Below are 17,154 nucleotides of genomic sequence, written 5' to 3' on the forward strand. Positions count from 1 at the left end.
TGACATATCAAAAGAGTAACAGTCCCACACAAAATATACATATCTGCCTGTTTTGAGAAGCAACAAAGCTCACTATCTGCAAACTTGACTTAATTAAGTGCAACAAAGCAATTTAAAGCATATCAGTGGAGAACAATACAGATCTCGTACGAAGTTTAGTAATTCTAAGTGTAAAAGGAAGCATATAGAGAGATGTTCATCCAAGTTTAGACTCGATATCGTAATAAAACTGTTCTATGAATTTGTCTTAATTAGATTCTTTTTAGATGGAAAAATTCAAAGAGACAAACTAATAAGCTCATGACGAAAAGTCAACAGCAGGAGATCTATTTGAAACCTCAACAGACAGCGGCACAATTCTCCCTAACACATGAAAGAGATAGAAGAAAGGTAACACAATCTTTTTATATTAATTTTAATAGACTAGTGACTACTATTACTAAGCATTAAAAATGATGGATAAAAAATAAATAACACTTTAAAAAGTGACTACCCCGCAATTTGTAGGATTTTTTGGCCCATATGTAAACTTGTAACCACCAATACGTTTCATTTTGAGGCCCAGGCCACTGAAGCCAAAATAAAAAAATTGAAAACACAAAATCCCTCCAAATATTTTGACGACTTCGACTCCTTCCCTGAGAAGCTTTGTACAATTCAATAAACTCTTCACTCTATCTCTCCTTCTACCAACCTCTGCTACATTTAGCTTTTTCAACACACTTCCAAATTTCTAGGGTTCTTATAAAATCGTCATATTTGAACTCCTTCCATTTGAAAAATTCTAGAAGATTCAGCAGGAGAGAAACCGGTTTAATGACTGAAGGCAACCAAGATATGTTATACGAAGACCGCTCCAAAATTTTCATTGGTGTTCGATTTGTTCTTGTCGGATTCGATCCCCTTAGAAAATGGAAGGTACCCTATGTTTAATTTTGATTTTATAATTTTCCGCCAAATTTGCATTTTTCAAGTTAATTCTGACTATTTGAGTTTTACTAAACATAGTCGGTCTTGCTCCCGAAGGGGAGCCTTGGCGTGACCATGGGTTCACGGGTTCGAGCCGTGAAAATAGCTTCTTGCAGAAATGTAGGGTAAGACTGCGTACTAAACATAGTCGGTCTTGCTCCCGAAGGGGAGCCTTGGCGTAACTGGTAAAGTTGTTGCCATGTGACCATGGGTTCACGGGTTCGAGCCGTGAAAATAGCTTCTTGCAGAAATGTAGGTTAAGACTGCGTACTAAACATAGTCGGTCTTGCTCCCGAAGGGGAGCCTTGGCGTAACTGGTAAAATTGCTGCCATGTGACCATGGGTTCACGGGTTCGAGCCGTGAAAATAGCTTCTTGCAGAAATGTAGGGTAAAGACTGCGTACTAAACATAGTCGGTCTTGCTCCCGAAGGGGAGCCTTGGCGTAACTGGTAAAATTGCTGCCATGTGACCATGGGTTCACGGGTTCGAGCCGTGAAAATAGCTTCTTGCAGAAATGTAGGGTAAGACTGCGTACTAAACATAGTCGGTCTTGCTCCCGAAGGGGAGCCTTGGCGTAACTGGTAAAATTGCTGCCATGTGACCATGGGTTCACGGGTTCGAGCCGTGAAAATAGCTTCTTGCAGAAATGTAGGGTAAGACTGCGTACTAAACATAGTCGGTCTTGCTCCCGAAGGGGAGCCTTGGCGTAACTGGTAAAGTTGTTGCCATGTGACCATGGGTTCACGGGTTCGAGCCGTGAAAATAGCTTCTTGCAGAAATGTAGGGTAAGACTGCGTACAATAGACCCTTGCGGTCCGGTCCTTTTCCGGACCTCGTGTGTAGCAGGAGCTTAGTGCATCGGACTGCCTTTTTAGTCGGTCTCGAGCCCGGTCAGTGTGAAAAGTAGTCTGATAATAATCAAAATTTGTTAAATATTTGATGGAAACTAAAACTGCTTACTTTTGACAAACTTAGAAGGCCATAACTGCCCAGGAATATATTTAAGGGACTACTTTGTGCTTACTTCCGAACATAAGGGATCATTTTTGTCATTTTCTAGGGAAATGGATATAGAGGATTCATATTGTGGGTCTTAACTGTTTTGGATGTGAGGCGTTGTTGATTGATTTAATTGCATTTGCCAAGTTAATTTTGCTTAGCAAAGTATAGTCACTCTCAAGCCTAGATAAAAGATGAGTAGGTAAAATATTAAAAATAGTTTGATAAGCTATGTTTAATTTTTAATTTTATAATTTTCCGCCAAATTTGCATTTTTCAAGTTAATTCTATCTATTTGAGTTTTACCGAATATAGTCGGTCTCGAGCCCCGATAATTTATGAGGATGCAATAGAATAATGGTCAGTGTAAAAATTGTGTGATAATAGACATAATTTATTAGATAAACCAAATGTCCTCACTTTTGGCAAACACAGAAGACCAGAACTGCTTATGAATATATTTAAGAGACTACTTTGAACTTACTTCCGAACATGAGGAATCAGTTTTGTCATTTTCTTGGGAAATGGATAAAGAGTATTCATATTATGGATCTTAACTAGTAGTTTGGAGTTGAGACATAGTTGATTGACTTATTTGCATTTTCCAAGTTAATTTTGCTCATGTGAGCTTAACAAAGTATAATAGTTCCACAGCTAGATAAAAGATGAGGATGGGGTAATGTGTTAAACATATTTTGATGATCTTTTGAACAGTGACAAGGATATGGAGGGTTTTGTGTTGTTGATCCAAACTAGCTCGGGAGTAATGGGTAGTTGATTGATTCATTTGCATTTTCCAAGTAAATTTTGCTGATGTGAGCTTAGCAAATTATAGTTGGTCTCAAGTCTAGATAAAAGGTGAAGACGAGGTACAATGTTAAAAATAGTTTGATAATCTTTTGAATAATGAGATGGATATAGAGGATTCATATTGTTGACCCATACTAGCTTGGCATTGAGTGGTAGATGATTGATTTATCATTTCCAAGTAAATTTTGCTTACGAGTTTAGCAAAGTATAGTCGGTCTCAAGCTTCGATAAAAGATAAGGATGCGTTACAATATTAAAAATAGTTTGACTATCTTTGGAACAGTGACATGGATATAGAGGATTCTTATTGTTGACCCAAACTAGCTCGTGGTTAAGGGGTAGTTGACTGACATATTTGCATTTTCCAAGTTCAAGTTGTAGTGATGTTATATTGGACCCCACTTGTGGGATTGCACTGGGTAGGTTGTTGTTGTAAGTTGTAGTTATGTTATAGTTGTAATTGTTATTCTTCTTCTCTTTGTTCTAAGTTCTACATTAAATTTTTGTCCTTTTTCCTTTTCTAGATTCGGTCGAAGCTTTTGGAGGGTGGTGCAGTTGATGTAAGCGGATATGGACCAGATTGCACCCATCTTATTGTCGATAGTATTGTCTATGTGAGTATGCCCATGTAGTCATTTTTGAACAAAATTGTCCTCATTTGTTTTTTAGGGCACCTTTTTTGCAGTTTCTTGTTGCTTTGTTACTGGCCTTATTCTGTACCTAACTCAAACAGCATTCTTTACAAGTAGAACTAGGTGTATAACTTAATGTTTTCTGGAAGCAGGATGACCCCATATGTTTAGCTGCTCGACAGGATGGGAAAATAATTGTTACCAGCTTGTGGGTTGAGCAAAGTTATGACATGGGAATGGCTTTGGATCACCATTCTGTGAGTTCATTTGAAAATTCGGTCTTTATCTGTCGGAAAATACAGTCTGCTCATGCACATGCATGCTCAGTTGAATTCCTTTGTTTATCAGCTGTATGTTGCTTAAACGATAATGGCTAAAAGAATTTCTCCCGCAAAATGAATATTTTACTTTATGATAGAGTGGATATGAATTCCCTTTGTGAATTGCTTTCTTTTAAATTCTAATACCACTTTGGTGCATGAATGGATCTTTTGAAGTTGTGTTCCTGAGTTCTGTTGTATAAATGCTATTCAGTTTGCAGGCTTTTGCTTTGTAGTAGTGCTATTAGCTCGATCAATTATGCAGTGAGTTCAGGAGCAAGTATTTCTTTTACATCTCATATTGCGTAGGGAGTTCTATAAAGTTTTATGCTTTATGCCTGTGATTTTGGGTTTTTGGTGGCCATATGAATCAATATATTGGTTTCTATCTGTTCCCTTGCTCCCTTAAAATTCTATCTACTCAAACCTTCATAGTTATTGCATCATTGTCTTTGGTGTCAACTTTTCTTAGGCCCATTAAATATAATTGAGTTTTCCCTTGAACGAGAACGTAAAAAATTCACAACTTCTCTTTCAGATCATGTACAGACCTCCAAGGGATTTGAATGGAATCCCGGGTGCTAAATCACTGGTGGTCTGCTTAACTGGATATACGGGGCCAGATCGAGATGATATTATGGTTCGTAGAATGCAGTACTGTTATTCATTAAGTTTTTTATTTTCAAGGGAAATATATTCTCTGGAAAGGAGAATCTAAACTGTTGCTTGTCATGTCATATTTGGTTCTCTCTTCTTCTAGAAAATGGTGGGCCTGATGGGTGCAAACTTTTCAAAGCCATTGGTGGCAAACAAAGTCACTCATCTCATATGCTACAAATTTGAGGGTAAGTATGTCTCTTTGCAGTTGCAACATGTTGCTGGTTGCAATTCATCTCATTATTTCTTGTCTTTGTTCGTTGCATAATCCTAAAGAGGGTGAATTGGGGTTTCAGATGGTTTTGCACAAACTTCCTCTATGTTCATGATTTGGTACGATGTATTGCTGCAGGCTTATTTTTCCTCTCCCATACTCTCTTTTGCCTCAATTTACAATTGAATATAAAATTAATGCTGCTTACAGTTGATGTTTAATGTGTCTATGTGGTTGGAACAACACTTCCTGTAGATTCCCCTGAAATTTTTTTGAACTTTGTTAGCTTACTGGTTCTGGTATAGTTTTTTATGTAATGCTGCTAGCTAAGTTTTTGCTTACGTACCTTTTGTGAGTTTATGCATCTTCTTGATGCTAGTAATGAAATCTATTATTACGTTGTCAGAGTAATGTTACCTAGAAAGCTTGACCTTGGGAGAAATGTCGGTCATGATTATGTATTTGATGCGGGTACTCAAAGCAAACTGATGGTCGGGGTACCATAGCATATAATCAAGGAATATGATCTGCATTTGCAAAATGAAAGTTGCTGTTACCTTATTTAGCATTTAAAGAAAGAAAAAAAAGGTAGTCCTTAAAGTAGTACAAATATACAACTCTTAATCAATATACTGTGATCTAAGAATAATAGAGATTCATTATAAATGTGAAAAAGAATTTTAATTAAGCATAAAATTTGAAGGGGCAATTTTATCTTTAATTAAGCTTATGCATGTGTTAATAACCTTAGTATTGCAAATACCATGGTTTGCTATATATTAGGTATACATAGGATAATACCAAATAGGGTGTGTAACTAATGCTTGTATTAGTTATACATAGGTTGAAAAAGTGTACCAAACAAGATATTACTAATACACAAAGCTAATGCACTCTACCAAATGACCTTTAAGTCCATAACCAATAGCTTTTGTTGCGTTGTGAGGCTCTCACCCGGGATAACCAGGGGCATATCTATGTATTGGAGCATGGGTCACATGCTCCTATGCTCCTCTCTCTCTATATCATATATAGTTATTATATATATATTTTTTAAAATATGCTTAAATATATATGTTTGTACCCAAGCTCAAAGAGTTCTATGGTGTAATAATTTTTAATGCACCTTTACAAGTGAAGTTAGAGGTTCAATTGTTATGTCTAGTATCCCCTCTTGTGTTTTAATTAAGTATTTTCTTCTTTTTCTTTCTTTTTATTTGATTTATTCATCCGAAATCCCAAATCTAACACATTGAAATCTTTGATCTCCCTTTATCATCACCAAAATTTGTTTAATTAAAATTAATAGCAGTGTATGATGTAGCATGCTTCAATGATCCCAATATTTTTGATATGGAGTATGAATATACATGTTACAAATCACTAAAATTACAAGAAAAAAATTTAATTTTAATTGTATAATTTCTAAATGCTAATAAAGTCATGGTAAGAACTTAATTAAGGTTAAACCTGTCAAATATAAATTTTTGATTCACCTCTTTATAATAGTGCAACCATCTTCTTGGCATCCTGGATCCACCTCTGGGGATAACCTTATAATCGGTGCATAGACCTCTATCAATATATTATCTTCCTCCTTCGCTAATATACTTGATAAGTTAAATGACATTATATTTTCTATCAAATTAAACACCATCTCATATAATGAGATGGAAAGAGTAAAGGAAAAAAAGGGATGTGCTACAATAGTGTCTGAGCTAACTTTTCATTGTATCGTCTTTCTTTTCTTTTGTTAGTTTACTATGTGATATGTTCTCACACACTGCCAAGTACCTTGACTAGCGATAAATTCCTGTGATGCTAGTTATGTCTTAAATTCTCTGTATTTATTAAATGAGGATAAGGAAGAAAGCTACTAACAAATACCATTTGATTTTCACTTTTGCCATGCCTGCTATGGTGTGCGCTTACAACTGTGTATCTATCCTAATTGAGCTTATCACATTTAATAGGGGATAAATATGAGCTTGCCAAGAAAACGAAGACGATAAAGCTTGTTAATCACCACTGGTTGGAGGATTGGTATGCACAAACTTTATTTTTTCAGAAATTACTGATTTCCTACTTTTAAGCTGCTAAAATGCATATTTTTATTTCATGCTTTACTATGCAGTTTAAGGTCTTGGGAAATCCTTCCAGAGGATGATTATGATAAGAGGTGCGTCATTGCCATTTTCCCGCTTTTTTATGTGAATGTGAAGTAGCTTTTCCTTTCTACAGGAGGATATTTTCGTTTGTGCTGGTAGTGACTGGCTATATAACTCCTAATATATTGCCTTTATATTGCAGAATTTGAAACATTTGAAGTATTGAGATATTGTGAAGTCCTGTTTTAAAAATTGAGTGTGTGTGTATTGAAGTTGTCAATATTATAGGGAACCATTTTCAAGCAACCTTGTCAAGCAACAAAAGATGAGCAGAACTTCACTCTTCATGTTGTGTATAAATTACATAATGCATGCATATTTCGGCATGCTTAAGTTATTTTATTTTTCAGAGTTGTGGTAGCTTCTGTGCTAGACAAAAGATGAGTTTCAAGCCCAAACTCAAAGAACTGTGTAGACATCATCTTTCAAAATAAAAAGTATAGTGTGTTTGCTCACTTCCTAATAAGTAAGAGTTAATTTCATTTGGCTCAGGCATAATATGCATATACTTTACCCCTCAATGGGGTTTACTTGTCAAACAAATTAACTAGCAAATAATAGTGTGCTCATGTATGCACTTCTTTTTCTGGCCTCAAGTGGGTATGAGTTGATGATGATGGAAGCTGAAGCCAAAGATTCTGAAGAAGAAAATGAGGGCATTGCTGCAAATAGGCATGGAGAGAAAATAGCTATCATGGGTCCTGATCATTCAAAAAGTCCTAATCAATTCCTTGTGAAGCAGGAAGCCTCTACAAACACTTCAGACTTACGCACATTTAGAGGTTTGTCAGGTCTGGGAAACACTAAGGAGCTATCGTTATCTGCTTCGAAGCAGTCAAAATCTCATCAGGTTCCAGCCTTTGAAGAATCTCCCAACAGGGATACTAAGATGCTTAATACCAACTTGTGTAGGACAAAGGAAGAGCTGCCATCTAGCATTGAACAAAATGGAAGTGATTTTGTTTTTGTTTCAAGTAGTGCCAGGAAATCCCCTCATTCTTGTTCGTCCCGAGAAATCCCAAGGAAATTCAACCTTCCCATGACCTCAGAACAAATTAAGACTTACGCAGGAAGTCCTGCTACTGCTGAAGCAGGTACAGAATTTGATTTCCTTAACCTGTCCTCAGAGAGGGATCAAGAGAAAAGTGAGTTAGGTGCAAAAACTTCAAAGAACTTGTCATTTCCTGGGAAGGGTCAAAGCAGTAGACTGCCCGAGAAAAGGCCGTTGGGCATTTCAGATAGTAGCTTCCAGTCATCAAGGACTAGTAATAATCCAGAAAGCATACAAGATGGTTACTTGACGGCAAATCGTACTGAGCAGTTAGTACACACGTCAAAGTTACATAGTCCACGCAAAATAGGCTGTCATCTATCATCTAGGAACACTGCCCCTCACTATGACAATGGTGTAACTCTTCATACTTATCATGATTCTACCATTTCCAATCCTGTGACACTAAGCACTCAGCGAGGGTGTGATGAGGATGAACCTCAAAGTGGCACTTTTAGGATCATGGAGTCAAAAGGGAATAGTCATGGCACTGTTGATGTTAATGGGCCATTGGATGAACTATATGATGTCCTATCTCCTGTTACTGAAAGAAGAGATACCCTGAAGTTTAATGTGCTGGCGGGGTTCGATAAAGCTGGAGATGATTCAGTGTCAGGGTCTAAGCCATTGAGGAAAACATCGCTTTCCAAGAAGATACCCACCTCTGATGTTAATGGGCCATTAGATGAACTGCATGATGTCCCTTCTCCAGTTAATGAAAGAAGAGATACCCTGAAGTCTAATGTGCTGGCTGAGTTTAACAAGGCTGGAGATGATTCGATGTCAGGGTCTAAACCAATGAAGAAACGATCGCTTTCCAAGAAGACACTGGGATCTAGACAAAGTTTCCGTAGAGGGGATGATAGGAATCAGAAAGGGTCTTTATCCATTAACAAGACTGCTCTGATGTCTGATTCAGCTGCTTCCAGTGGCGGCGGAAGAGAGGAGACAGAGCATCAAAATAACTTAAACTCTACAAATGGTGAGGCTCTCCCTGCAAATAATGCAGATTCAAGCAAAGAGAATGAGAGAAATAAATTTTTGAATTCTGAAAAAGAAACTGCCAAAACAAATGAATCCATAAATGATGATACTGAGGCTCCTGAGGACCAAGACGATGAGGAGTTAAACGTTTTAAAAGAGAAGTCTACTGATACTGAAGCGCAACGTTCTAGGCTTCGATCAATGGAGAAGAAATTAAATGTGAACAAGGTGGTAAATCAGGATGATATGAGGGATACTGATGTTGCAAAGAGCCAAAGTACTGAAAACAACAAATCTGAAACTCAAAAGATTCTTTCTGACAAGAAGACCAAGTTAAGTGAATCAACTTATGTGGGGAAAGCTTCAGTGGAGAAAGTTTCCAGTGGCCCAAATTATCTGATGAAGAATAGCAAGAAAACTAATGTTGCAACTAAAAGAGCTCTGGTTTCTACAGAAGGAGTAGAAGGGAAGAAGTGCAGAACTGATGGAAAGAAGGCAGATGCAAAAAAGGCAAAAGGGTCTCCATCTAAAAAGGGTGAGGTTCTGCCTGCAGATTTGAGCAAAGAGATTGAGAGAAATAAAATTTTGGATTCTGAAAAAGAAACTGCCAAAACTACTGAATCGATAAATGATGATACTGAGGCTCCAGAGGATCAAGAAGATGAGGAGTTAAATGTTCTAAGAGAGAAGTCTTCTGATACTGAAGCGCAGCATTCTAGGCTTCGATCAATGGAGAAGAGGTTAAATGTGAATAATGTTGTAAATCAGAATGATATGAAGGATACTGATGTTGCAAAGACACAAAGTATTGAAAACAACACATCTGATACTCCAAAGACTCTTTCTGGCAAGAAAACCAAGTTAAGTGAATCAACTTCTGTGGAAGCTTCAGAGGAGAAAGTTTCCAAAGGTCCAAAACATCTGATGAAGAATAGCAAGAAAACTAACCTAGCTACTAAAAGAGTTGCGGTTTCTACAGAAGGTGCAGAAAGGAAGAAGTGCAGACCTGATAAGGCAAATGCAAAAAAGGGAAAAGGGCCTCCATCTGAAACAGGTAAAACCACAGTAATTGCAACAGAGCATCAATCTGAGAGATCCATGGATGTGGAAAAGGAGAATATACCTGATGTGGGAGGCCAGAACGCGAGTCATGCTAAACATGGGGCTGACAGAAGTTCTCCTTACGACAAAAAACTTCGCTCAGTGCAGGTTACAAAAGTACAAAGTGAGCCAAGGTGGTTTATAGTTAGTGGGCATCGGCTACAAAGAAAGGAGTTTCAGCAAGTTATCAAGCGATTGAAAGGAAAAGTGTGCAGAGATTCTCACCAGTGGTCATATCAGGCAACAGATTTCATTGTCCCTGCTCCATTGCGAAGAACAGAGAAGTTTTTTGCTGCTGCATCCTCTGGAAGGTATGGCTAATTTTACATCCCTAAGTTATGTCCTTTATCAAAAGTAAACACATTGTTTAGTATTTTCTGATTTTTACAGGTGGATCCTCAAAACGGATTATTTAACTGCTTGTGTCGAGGCTGGAAAATTCTTAGATGAGGAGCCATATGAATGGCACAAAAAGGGATTGACTGAAGACTTAGCTATCAACTTAGAGGCCCCAAGAAAGTGGAGACTTCTGAGGGAGAGGACTGGACATGGCGCATTATATGGGATGAGGATAATCATATATGGAGACTGCATTGTACCACCATTGGTATGGTAATTTGGTGTTTGTTGTGTAGGTTTCTTGAAGATTGAGTTCCTATGTTGCCAATTTGCAAGATTCTCTCTCTGCCGTGAACTCCTTTTACATTGTGTTTTTAATGATGACAAAATATTTTCAGGAAATTCTTTGATGAAATCATTTCAAGTGTTTGGTTTCCTCCTTGCATTATGGGATCCCCCCCAACCCAAGTCCTTACAAAGCATAACTTCCTTCAACTTTTTTATTAGAAAGCATAACTCTTACTCTATATCAGTTGTTTCAATCAACACGTAGACATTATAGTCAATTTTTAGTACTAAAGAATTACCACCAAAACACTATTTCTATATTTTTATCCTACACCTTATATGATCTTAATGTGGCATACTTTTATACCCGACCAAAATTGGAAAATGATCTGGAAATGATTTCCTAAGATGAAGCATTTTTGGTGGAAAGTGTTTTTCATGGAAACAGTTTTACTGCATTCCAAATACAAGTGATATCTTGAACATTAAATTTCCTCGGATTGCACTTCGTCTGTATCTCCAGCTGGTTTCAAGATGCTCTCTTTTTGTTGAATCAGGAAACATTGAAGCGAGCAGTCAAGGCTGGAGATGGCATTATATTAGCAACTGCTCCTCCATACAGTCGCTTCCTTGAGTCAGGTGTTGACTTTGCCATTGTTAGTGAGGTGATGCCACGTTGTGACAAGTGGGTGCAAGAATTCTTAAGGCATGAGATACCTTGTGTGTTGCCTGATTACTTGGTGACTTATGTGTGCAAACCTGGTTATCCCCTCAACAATTATGTACAATACAACACTCATGCTTGGGCAGAAAGGGCGCTGCAAAAACATGTCAATCGCTTGGAAGAGATTGTTGAGGAGATGGTACGGTCGAATGACGATAAGAATGATTTAGCATGCCAAGTATGCGGGTCGCCTGACAGGGAGGAAGTAATGCTGATCTGTGGTGACGAAAGTGCCTCTCACGGATGTGGCATTGGCATGCACGTAGATTGCTGTGATCCTCCCCTTGAATGTGTACCAGAGGAAGACTGGTTTTGCCCAGAATGTAGCAAGAATAGAAGCAACACAAGCATCAAAAGGAAGTCCAAAAAGGGGACCTCTACTTCCAAGAGGAAGAAGTGATATTCTGCCTTTTGGTTTAGGTCTGTATAATAAGTTTGGTATATTTAGATTAGTGAATTGTACAAAAATAACTATTAGTTCAGGATAAGTTTGATAAGTAGGTACGATAGCCATTTCTTTCCTTTTGTAGCAGCTCGCTGCCTTTTTATTTATTTTTATTTTTAGTTGTTATAACAAGTAAAGTTTTAGTTTTAATCAGCTTCTGAAGGTTCTTGGACAACCTGAAATCTTCAATGCAGGGCCAAGACTGTCACATTTGCCCTATGAATTCATCCCCTTCATGTTTGAATCTGTAACCATAATATTTAAGCCAACACTGTCTTTTGTGACAGTTGACATTCTGCATATTGTGCAATCTTCCATACTTTGAATTGTTCATTACACCATTTCTCTATCATTACACAAAAATACCCATCTGAACAATCTTGTTCCTGGAAGAAAATACGAACCGGGGAACAAGGGCGTATCTAGAGTATAGTATATGGGTTCTCAAGAACCTAGTAACTTTTGCGTGGATCATGTATTTTTTATTAAAATTTTTACTAAGTATCAGTAAATATCTAACAGTGAACCTAGTTATTATTATTGTATATAAATTTGAGATTGCGACAGAAACCCATAAACTTCAAATCCCGAATTCGCCTTTGCCAGGGAAGCTTTGCGGGAGCATGCATTTGGTTTGCTAACACTCAAGTACTTATGTCTAAATTACGACCATACATTGAGATTCTATTCCCCTTGTTAGTCAGTAAGGATGCTATCTCTCTCTTCTCCTTTGTCACTCAACCATCAAAATATGGACATATACATCATTTTTTCACTCTACAAAATTACTACCTCTTGTCTATATTATCTATCCTTACTTTAAGGTTTTTTCACATCCTTTATCTGTCTCTTAACCATGTCAATTAATTAAGGTGTGAATTTGGAACAAGTAGCAATGCTTTTCCTTTTTTTTTTTTCTCTCGAAAACTTCAAATATCTTGGAACATATTCGTCTAATGTCTTAAACTCAATCAGCTTGTGAGATGCAGAAAGATAACTGGCATGTGGATTGGATGCATCCAAGCTCCCAATTCCAAACTCCAAAGTCATTACTACTCACTGCTACTCCCTCCGTCTCATATTATCTGTCATGATTCTCTTATACGCGTCCGTTAAAAAAGAGTAATTAGGATGATATTTTGACTACTTTACCCTTATTCATATCTTAATATTTAATCTTTCTTCGTTGGTATTTGAACAAAGTTAGATGTTTGTTATCTTCAAGGATAATTATTACTAAGGTAAAAAAGAAAAAGATAATCAATTTTGTCTTGAACTTCTAAAATGACAAATAATTTGAGATAACTATTTTTAGTAACCACAACTGATAATATGAGACGGAGGGAGTATCTCATAAGAATTTGTGCTAAATTGTTTATACCTTCACTTTCGCCTTAAGAGATTACTAGTTTTTCTTTCTTAAATATCCTCAAGAGTATGATCTTAATTACAATATTAAATATGATCCCATGAACCTATGTCATATCCCCAATTAAAGATCTATTGATCAATATTATCATGCTTTTACCTCGTTATATGGATATTATTTTCTTGACAAAATAGACATTAAGAGTTTCCATAAAATAAAAGGCTAGAAAGAAAGGGAAACAACATAGAGATTGGGGAATTAATTTACTATATTTTTACATGCTTTCAGTGTCAGACTTGGAAGTACATACTCCCTCCGTTTTAATTTATGTGAACTCATTTGACTGAGCACAAAGTTTAAGAAAATAGAGAAGATTTTTGAATTTGTGGTGTAAAATGAGGCACATATATTTTGTGTGGCTATAAATCATTGCATAAAAGTAAATTGTTTCCAAATAAGGAAAGTGATCATTCTTTTTGGCACGGACCAAAAAGAAAATAGGTTCACATAAATTGAAACAGAGGGAGTACTAAATAATAAGGTAATAACATACTAAGAGCCCGTTTGGATGGGCTTGTTTTAAGTGACTTTTAAGCCATAAGTTAGGAATTCTAGTTTTTTGCTTTTGGCTTGTTTTTGTCATTTTAGCTTAAAAACAAGTGTTTAAAATTATTTTTTTACTTTATCCAAACACTACAAAATACACTTAAAAACTATTTTGGCTTAAAAATACTTAAAACAAGCCAATCCAAACGGGCTCTAAGATGTAAAAGCTTGTTTTTCCTACACCCCTGAACAAGTAAGAATTGCCTTAACAAAATTTGATGGATTAGTTGGACCTAAAATATTCATTCAGAATTGTTATCAATTAGGTACTCCTTCCGTCTCATATTATGTGTCATAATTTTTTTGTACACGCCCCTTAAGAAAAATTAATTAAAATGGAATTTTGACTACTTTACCCTTATTCATATTTTAATATTTAATCTTTCTTCATTGGTATTTGAACAAAGTTGTTCATAGTTGAGGTGTTTGTAGTCTTCTTGGTTTAGATCTCTAAAAGCGGAACTGCCTCCCTCTCCCCTTTGAGCTCATCCATCCATTGGGTGATCCCTAGTTCTTACATTCGAGAGTGTTTGCTCGTCGTTTAGGCCCGTGAATGAGATTTCTGCTTATTGCAGTCACCTCGAGGATTCTTTACACCTGAATCTTATACGCGGTCAACGAACTCATACTAATGCTAAGAGTTGTTGAACTCATACTAATTATAGTCATGGGCGGAGCTAAGGGGGCAGACGGAGAAAATTATTTCTCGAAATTTCCTTAGTAAAAATCCTGTATTCGCCATTAATTACCAACACTCACTCAATGTAGAAACTTTTTTTTAAATTTTTTGGTGATCATATAGATTCGTTAATACTTTCCTTAGTGGTCACTCACATTTCCAGATAGATAGATAAAGATAACACTAACACTATTCTTTATGGGTTTCACGTGACTCTCTTTTTTCTTGCTAGCTCTCGCTGTCCAATGGTTGCATTATTGCAAGACAGTGCCAGGGAATTATGAAAATTTTAATACCTTAACTTTAATTTGCTATTATTATATAATTAGGCCATGTTTTTCTACGATGGTAAGCGACCCCCACTTTCAACCGAGAGGTTGTGAGTTCGAGTCTCCCCAAGAGCAAGGTGAGAAGTTCTTGGAGGGAAGGATGCCGGAGGTCTATTTGGAAACAGTCTCTCTACCCTAGGGTAGGGGTAAGGTCTGCGTACACACTACCCTCCCCAGACCCCACTAAGTAGGATTATACTGGGTTGTTGTTGTTGTTGTTGTTGTTGTTGTTGTTGTTGTTGCCTTTTTAATTTAATCATTATTCATATTATGCGTTAAGTTTGTATAATCCATCATTAACAATCTTCTAAAATTTGTATAAATTCATAACCAACTTTGGAGAAAAGAAATTGCTCCAAGCTTTCGGTTTTTTACTATATAGCCAAAAAATACTCGATTCAAGATAAATTCATAAGGAAGTGGTAGGATCTACGCCATCATTTAAAAATTAGAAAGATATAGTTGATGTCCCATGCCCAAGATCTACAAATGAGTATTTTTGAGGCAATTAAAATCATCACAAAATTGTGAAAAAGTCGTCACAAAAGACTATTCATGGCGACTAAAGAGCATACTATGATGATATTCTACCAATTTTACTTTCTCATTTTCCAAGCATTGTGGATAGCGGAATGAGCAGTAAAGAAGTATGTATCACATTAAAACCAGAAAACCAAAAACGCAAGAAAAAAAAACGCAAGAAAAAAAAAAGGATATATATATATATATATATATAAACTTTTTATGATCCGTTCTAAATTTAATAAAGATTTTTACGCTAAAGATTGTGGTGAGATGAACAAGAACCCTTTATTCTTAGTTAGTGGTTTCGTGCTCGAGGGAAATATAAAAAATTCTGGTAGAAGCATTTCCCACTTTAACGAGCTTTACACGAGACGATTCCAGATTAGTCGGAACCCTAATGCAAATATCTGACACCGAATGGGAGCAAAAAATGAGTATATTTCAATATTTAATGAGGCCGCCATTATTAGTTACGGCCTCCTAGAATGAGATAATTTGAAAATTGTAAGGCATTTCCAACTGATTATTATCAGAGTCAGACGTACAAACTGACACCCAAGCATTGAGATGCCATTTGCTCACTTTTCCAAAAATACTTATCAGAATTATCAATATAAATTATCAATATACTATATTAATACCGATAATGCATCTCTAAGAGAAAAACTTAAATGAAAATTTGTGTTTTTCACCATTAAAAAAAGTATAAAAAACAACAAAAGGAGAGTACGTACTAATTAGTTATTTTGTTACATCATAAATCAATTGTCAGCTGTAGCAATATATATATATATATATATATATATATATATATATATATATATATATATATATATAAGTGACGGAGCCAAAATTTTCATTAAGGGGTGTCAAAATATATAAAAGTAAACATACCAGAAAATTAAGGGAAGTCAATATATAATATATATATATACATACTCTCTCCGTTTCAATTTATGTGAACTCATTTGACTGGACACGGAGTTTAAGAAAAGAAAGAAGACTTTTGAACTTGTGGTGTAAAATGAAACACATATATTTTATGTGGCTATAAATCATTGCATAAAGATAAATTGTTTCCAAATAAGGAAAGAGGTCATTCTTTTTGGCACGGACTAAAAAGGAAAGAGGTTCACATAAATTGAAACGGAGGGAGTATAATTTATTTTTTTACCTACCTACACAATATATTTTTCCCGCACAGGGGTGTCAATTTGACACCCCTTCCTATAAGGTGGCTCCGTCACTATATATATATATATCACAAGTACCTGCATTCCTGCAATAACAGATACTCCTAACGGTTTATAATAAATACGATCTGATAAAATAGAAACATTAGTGCATGTTAAATTACACCAATAGCTAATATAAAAATAGTTACCAGTGTTTTAATTTCTCCATTAAAAGAAGTCAAAGGAAAAAGAGTGATATTGCTAACTGTTTATAACAAATATATACCATATTATGATAACTCGAAAAATAAAACAAAAATATTAATACGTGTTAAATTACATTAATAGTATAATTTTTTTTATAATGTTTATAACTTAATTCGGTAAGGATATATAATCCAAGATTCCATTTTCAATTTTCACAACTATACCAGCATAGTAGGCTCAATAGTTTTCATCTTGAAAATTTTAAATACTCGGAATCTACAACACTACTTGGTCATCTAATAGAGCAAAAATTAACAAATGTATTAGAACTAGGTAATTTGTCGAAGTGACGAAATTTTGAAAGTTGCTTTATTACCCTTCCCAGGCCCCACTCGTGGGATTATACTGAGTCGTTGTTGTTGTTGCTTTATTAAGTATTAGTATATATATTAGTGAAATATTTTATCAATCGAGGAAGATTTTTTGTGGTAAGACCTGAAATTATTGTAAGTACAACAACAACAACAACAACAACAACAACAACCTAGTGTAATCCCACAAG

At 35.9% G+C, this 17,154-nt stretch overlaps 1 protein-coding gene across 1 annotated transcript; it reads left to right on the forward strand.

The window, feature by feature from the left end:
* The first annotated feature begins 603 nt into the window (after nucleotides 1-603).
* Nucleotides 604-11,877, forward strand: LOC104238004 (BRCT domain-containing protein At4g02110-like). Its single transcript, XM_009792260.2, has 10 exons — nucleotides 604-918; nucleotides 3,304-3,393; nucleotides 3,564-3,668; nucleotides 4,270-4,371; nucleotides 4,492-4,576; nucleotides 6,576-6,645; nucleotides 6,737-6,781; nucleotides 7,368-10,217; nucleotides 10,297-10,513; nucleotides 11,091-11,877. Exons 1-10 carry the CDS (start codon nucleotides 817-819, stop codon nucleotides 11,655-11,657), a joined length of 4,233 nt encoding a protein of 1,410 aa, XP_009790562.1. The 5' UTR covers nucleotides 604-816; the 3' UTR covers nucleotides 11,658-11,877.
* The last annotated feature ends 5,277 nt before the right edge of the window (nucleotides 11,878-17,154 follow it).

Source organism: Nicotiana sylvestris, chromosome 2 (genome assembly GCF_000393655.2).
Source record: "Nicotiana sylvestris chromosome 2, ASM39365v2, whole genome shotgun sequence".
Classification (NCBI taxonomy): domain Eukaryota; kingdom Viridiplantae; phylum Streptophyta; class Magnoliopsida; order Solanales; family Solanaceae; genus Nicotiana; species Nicotiana sylvestris.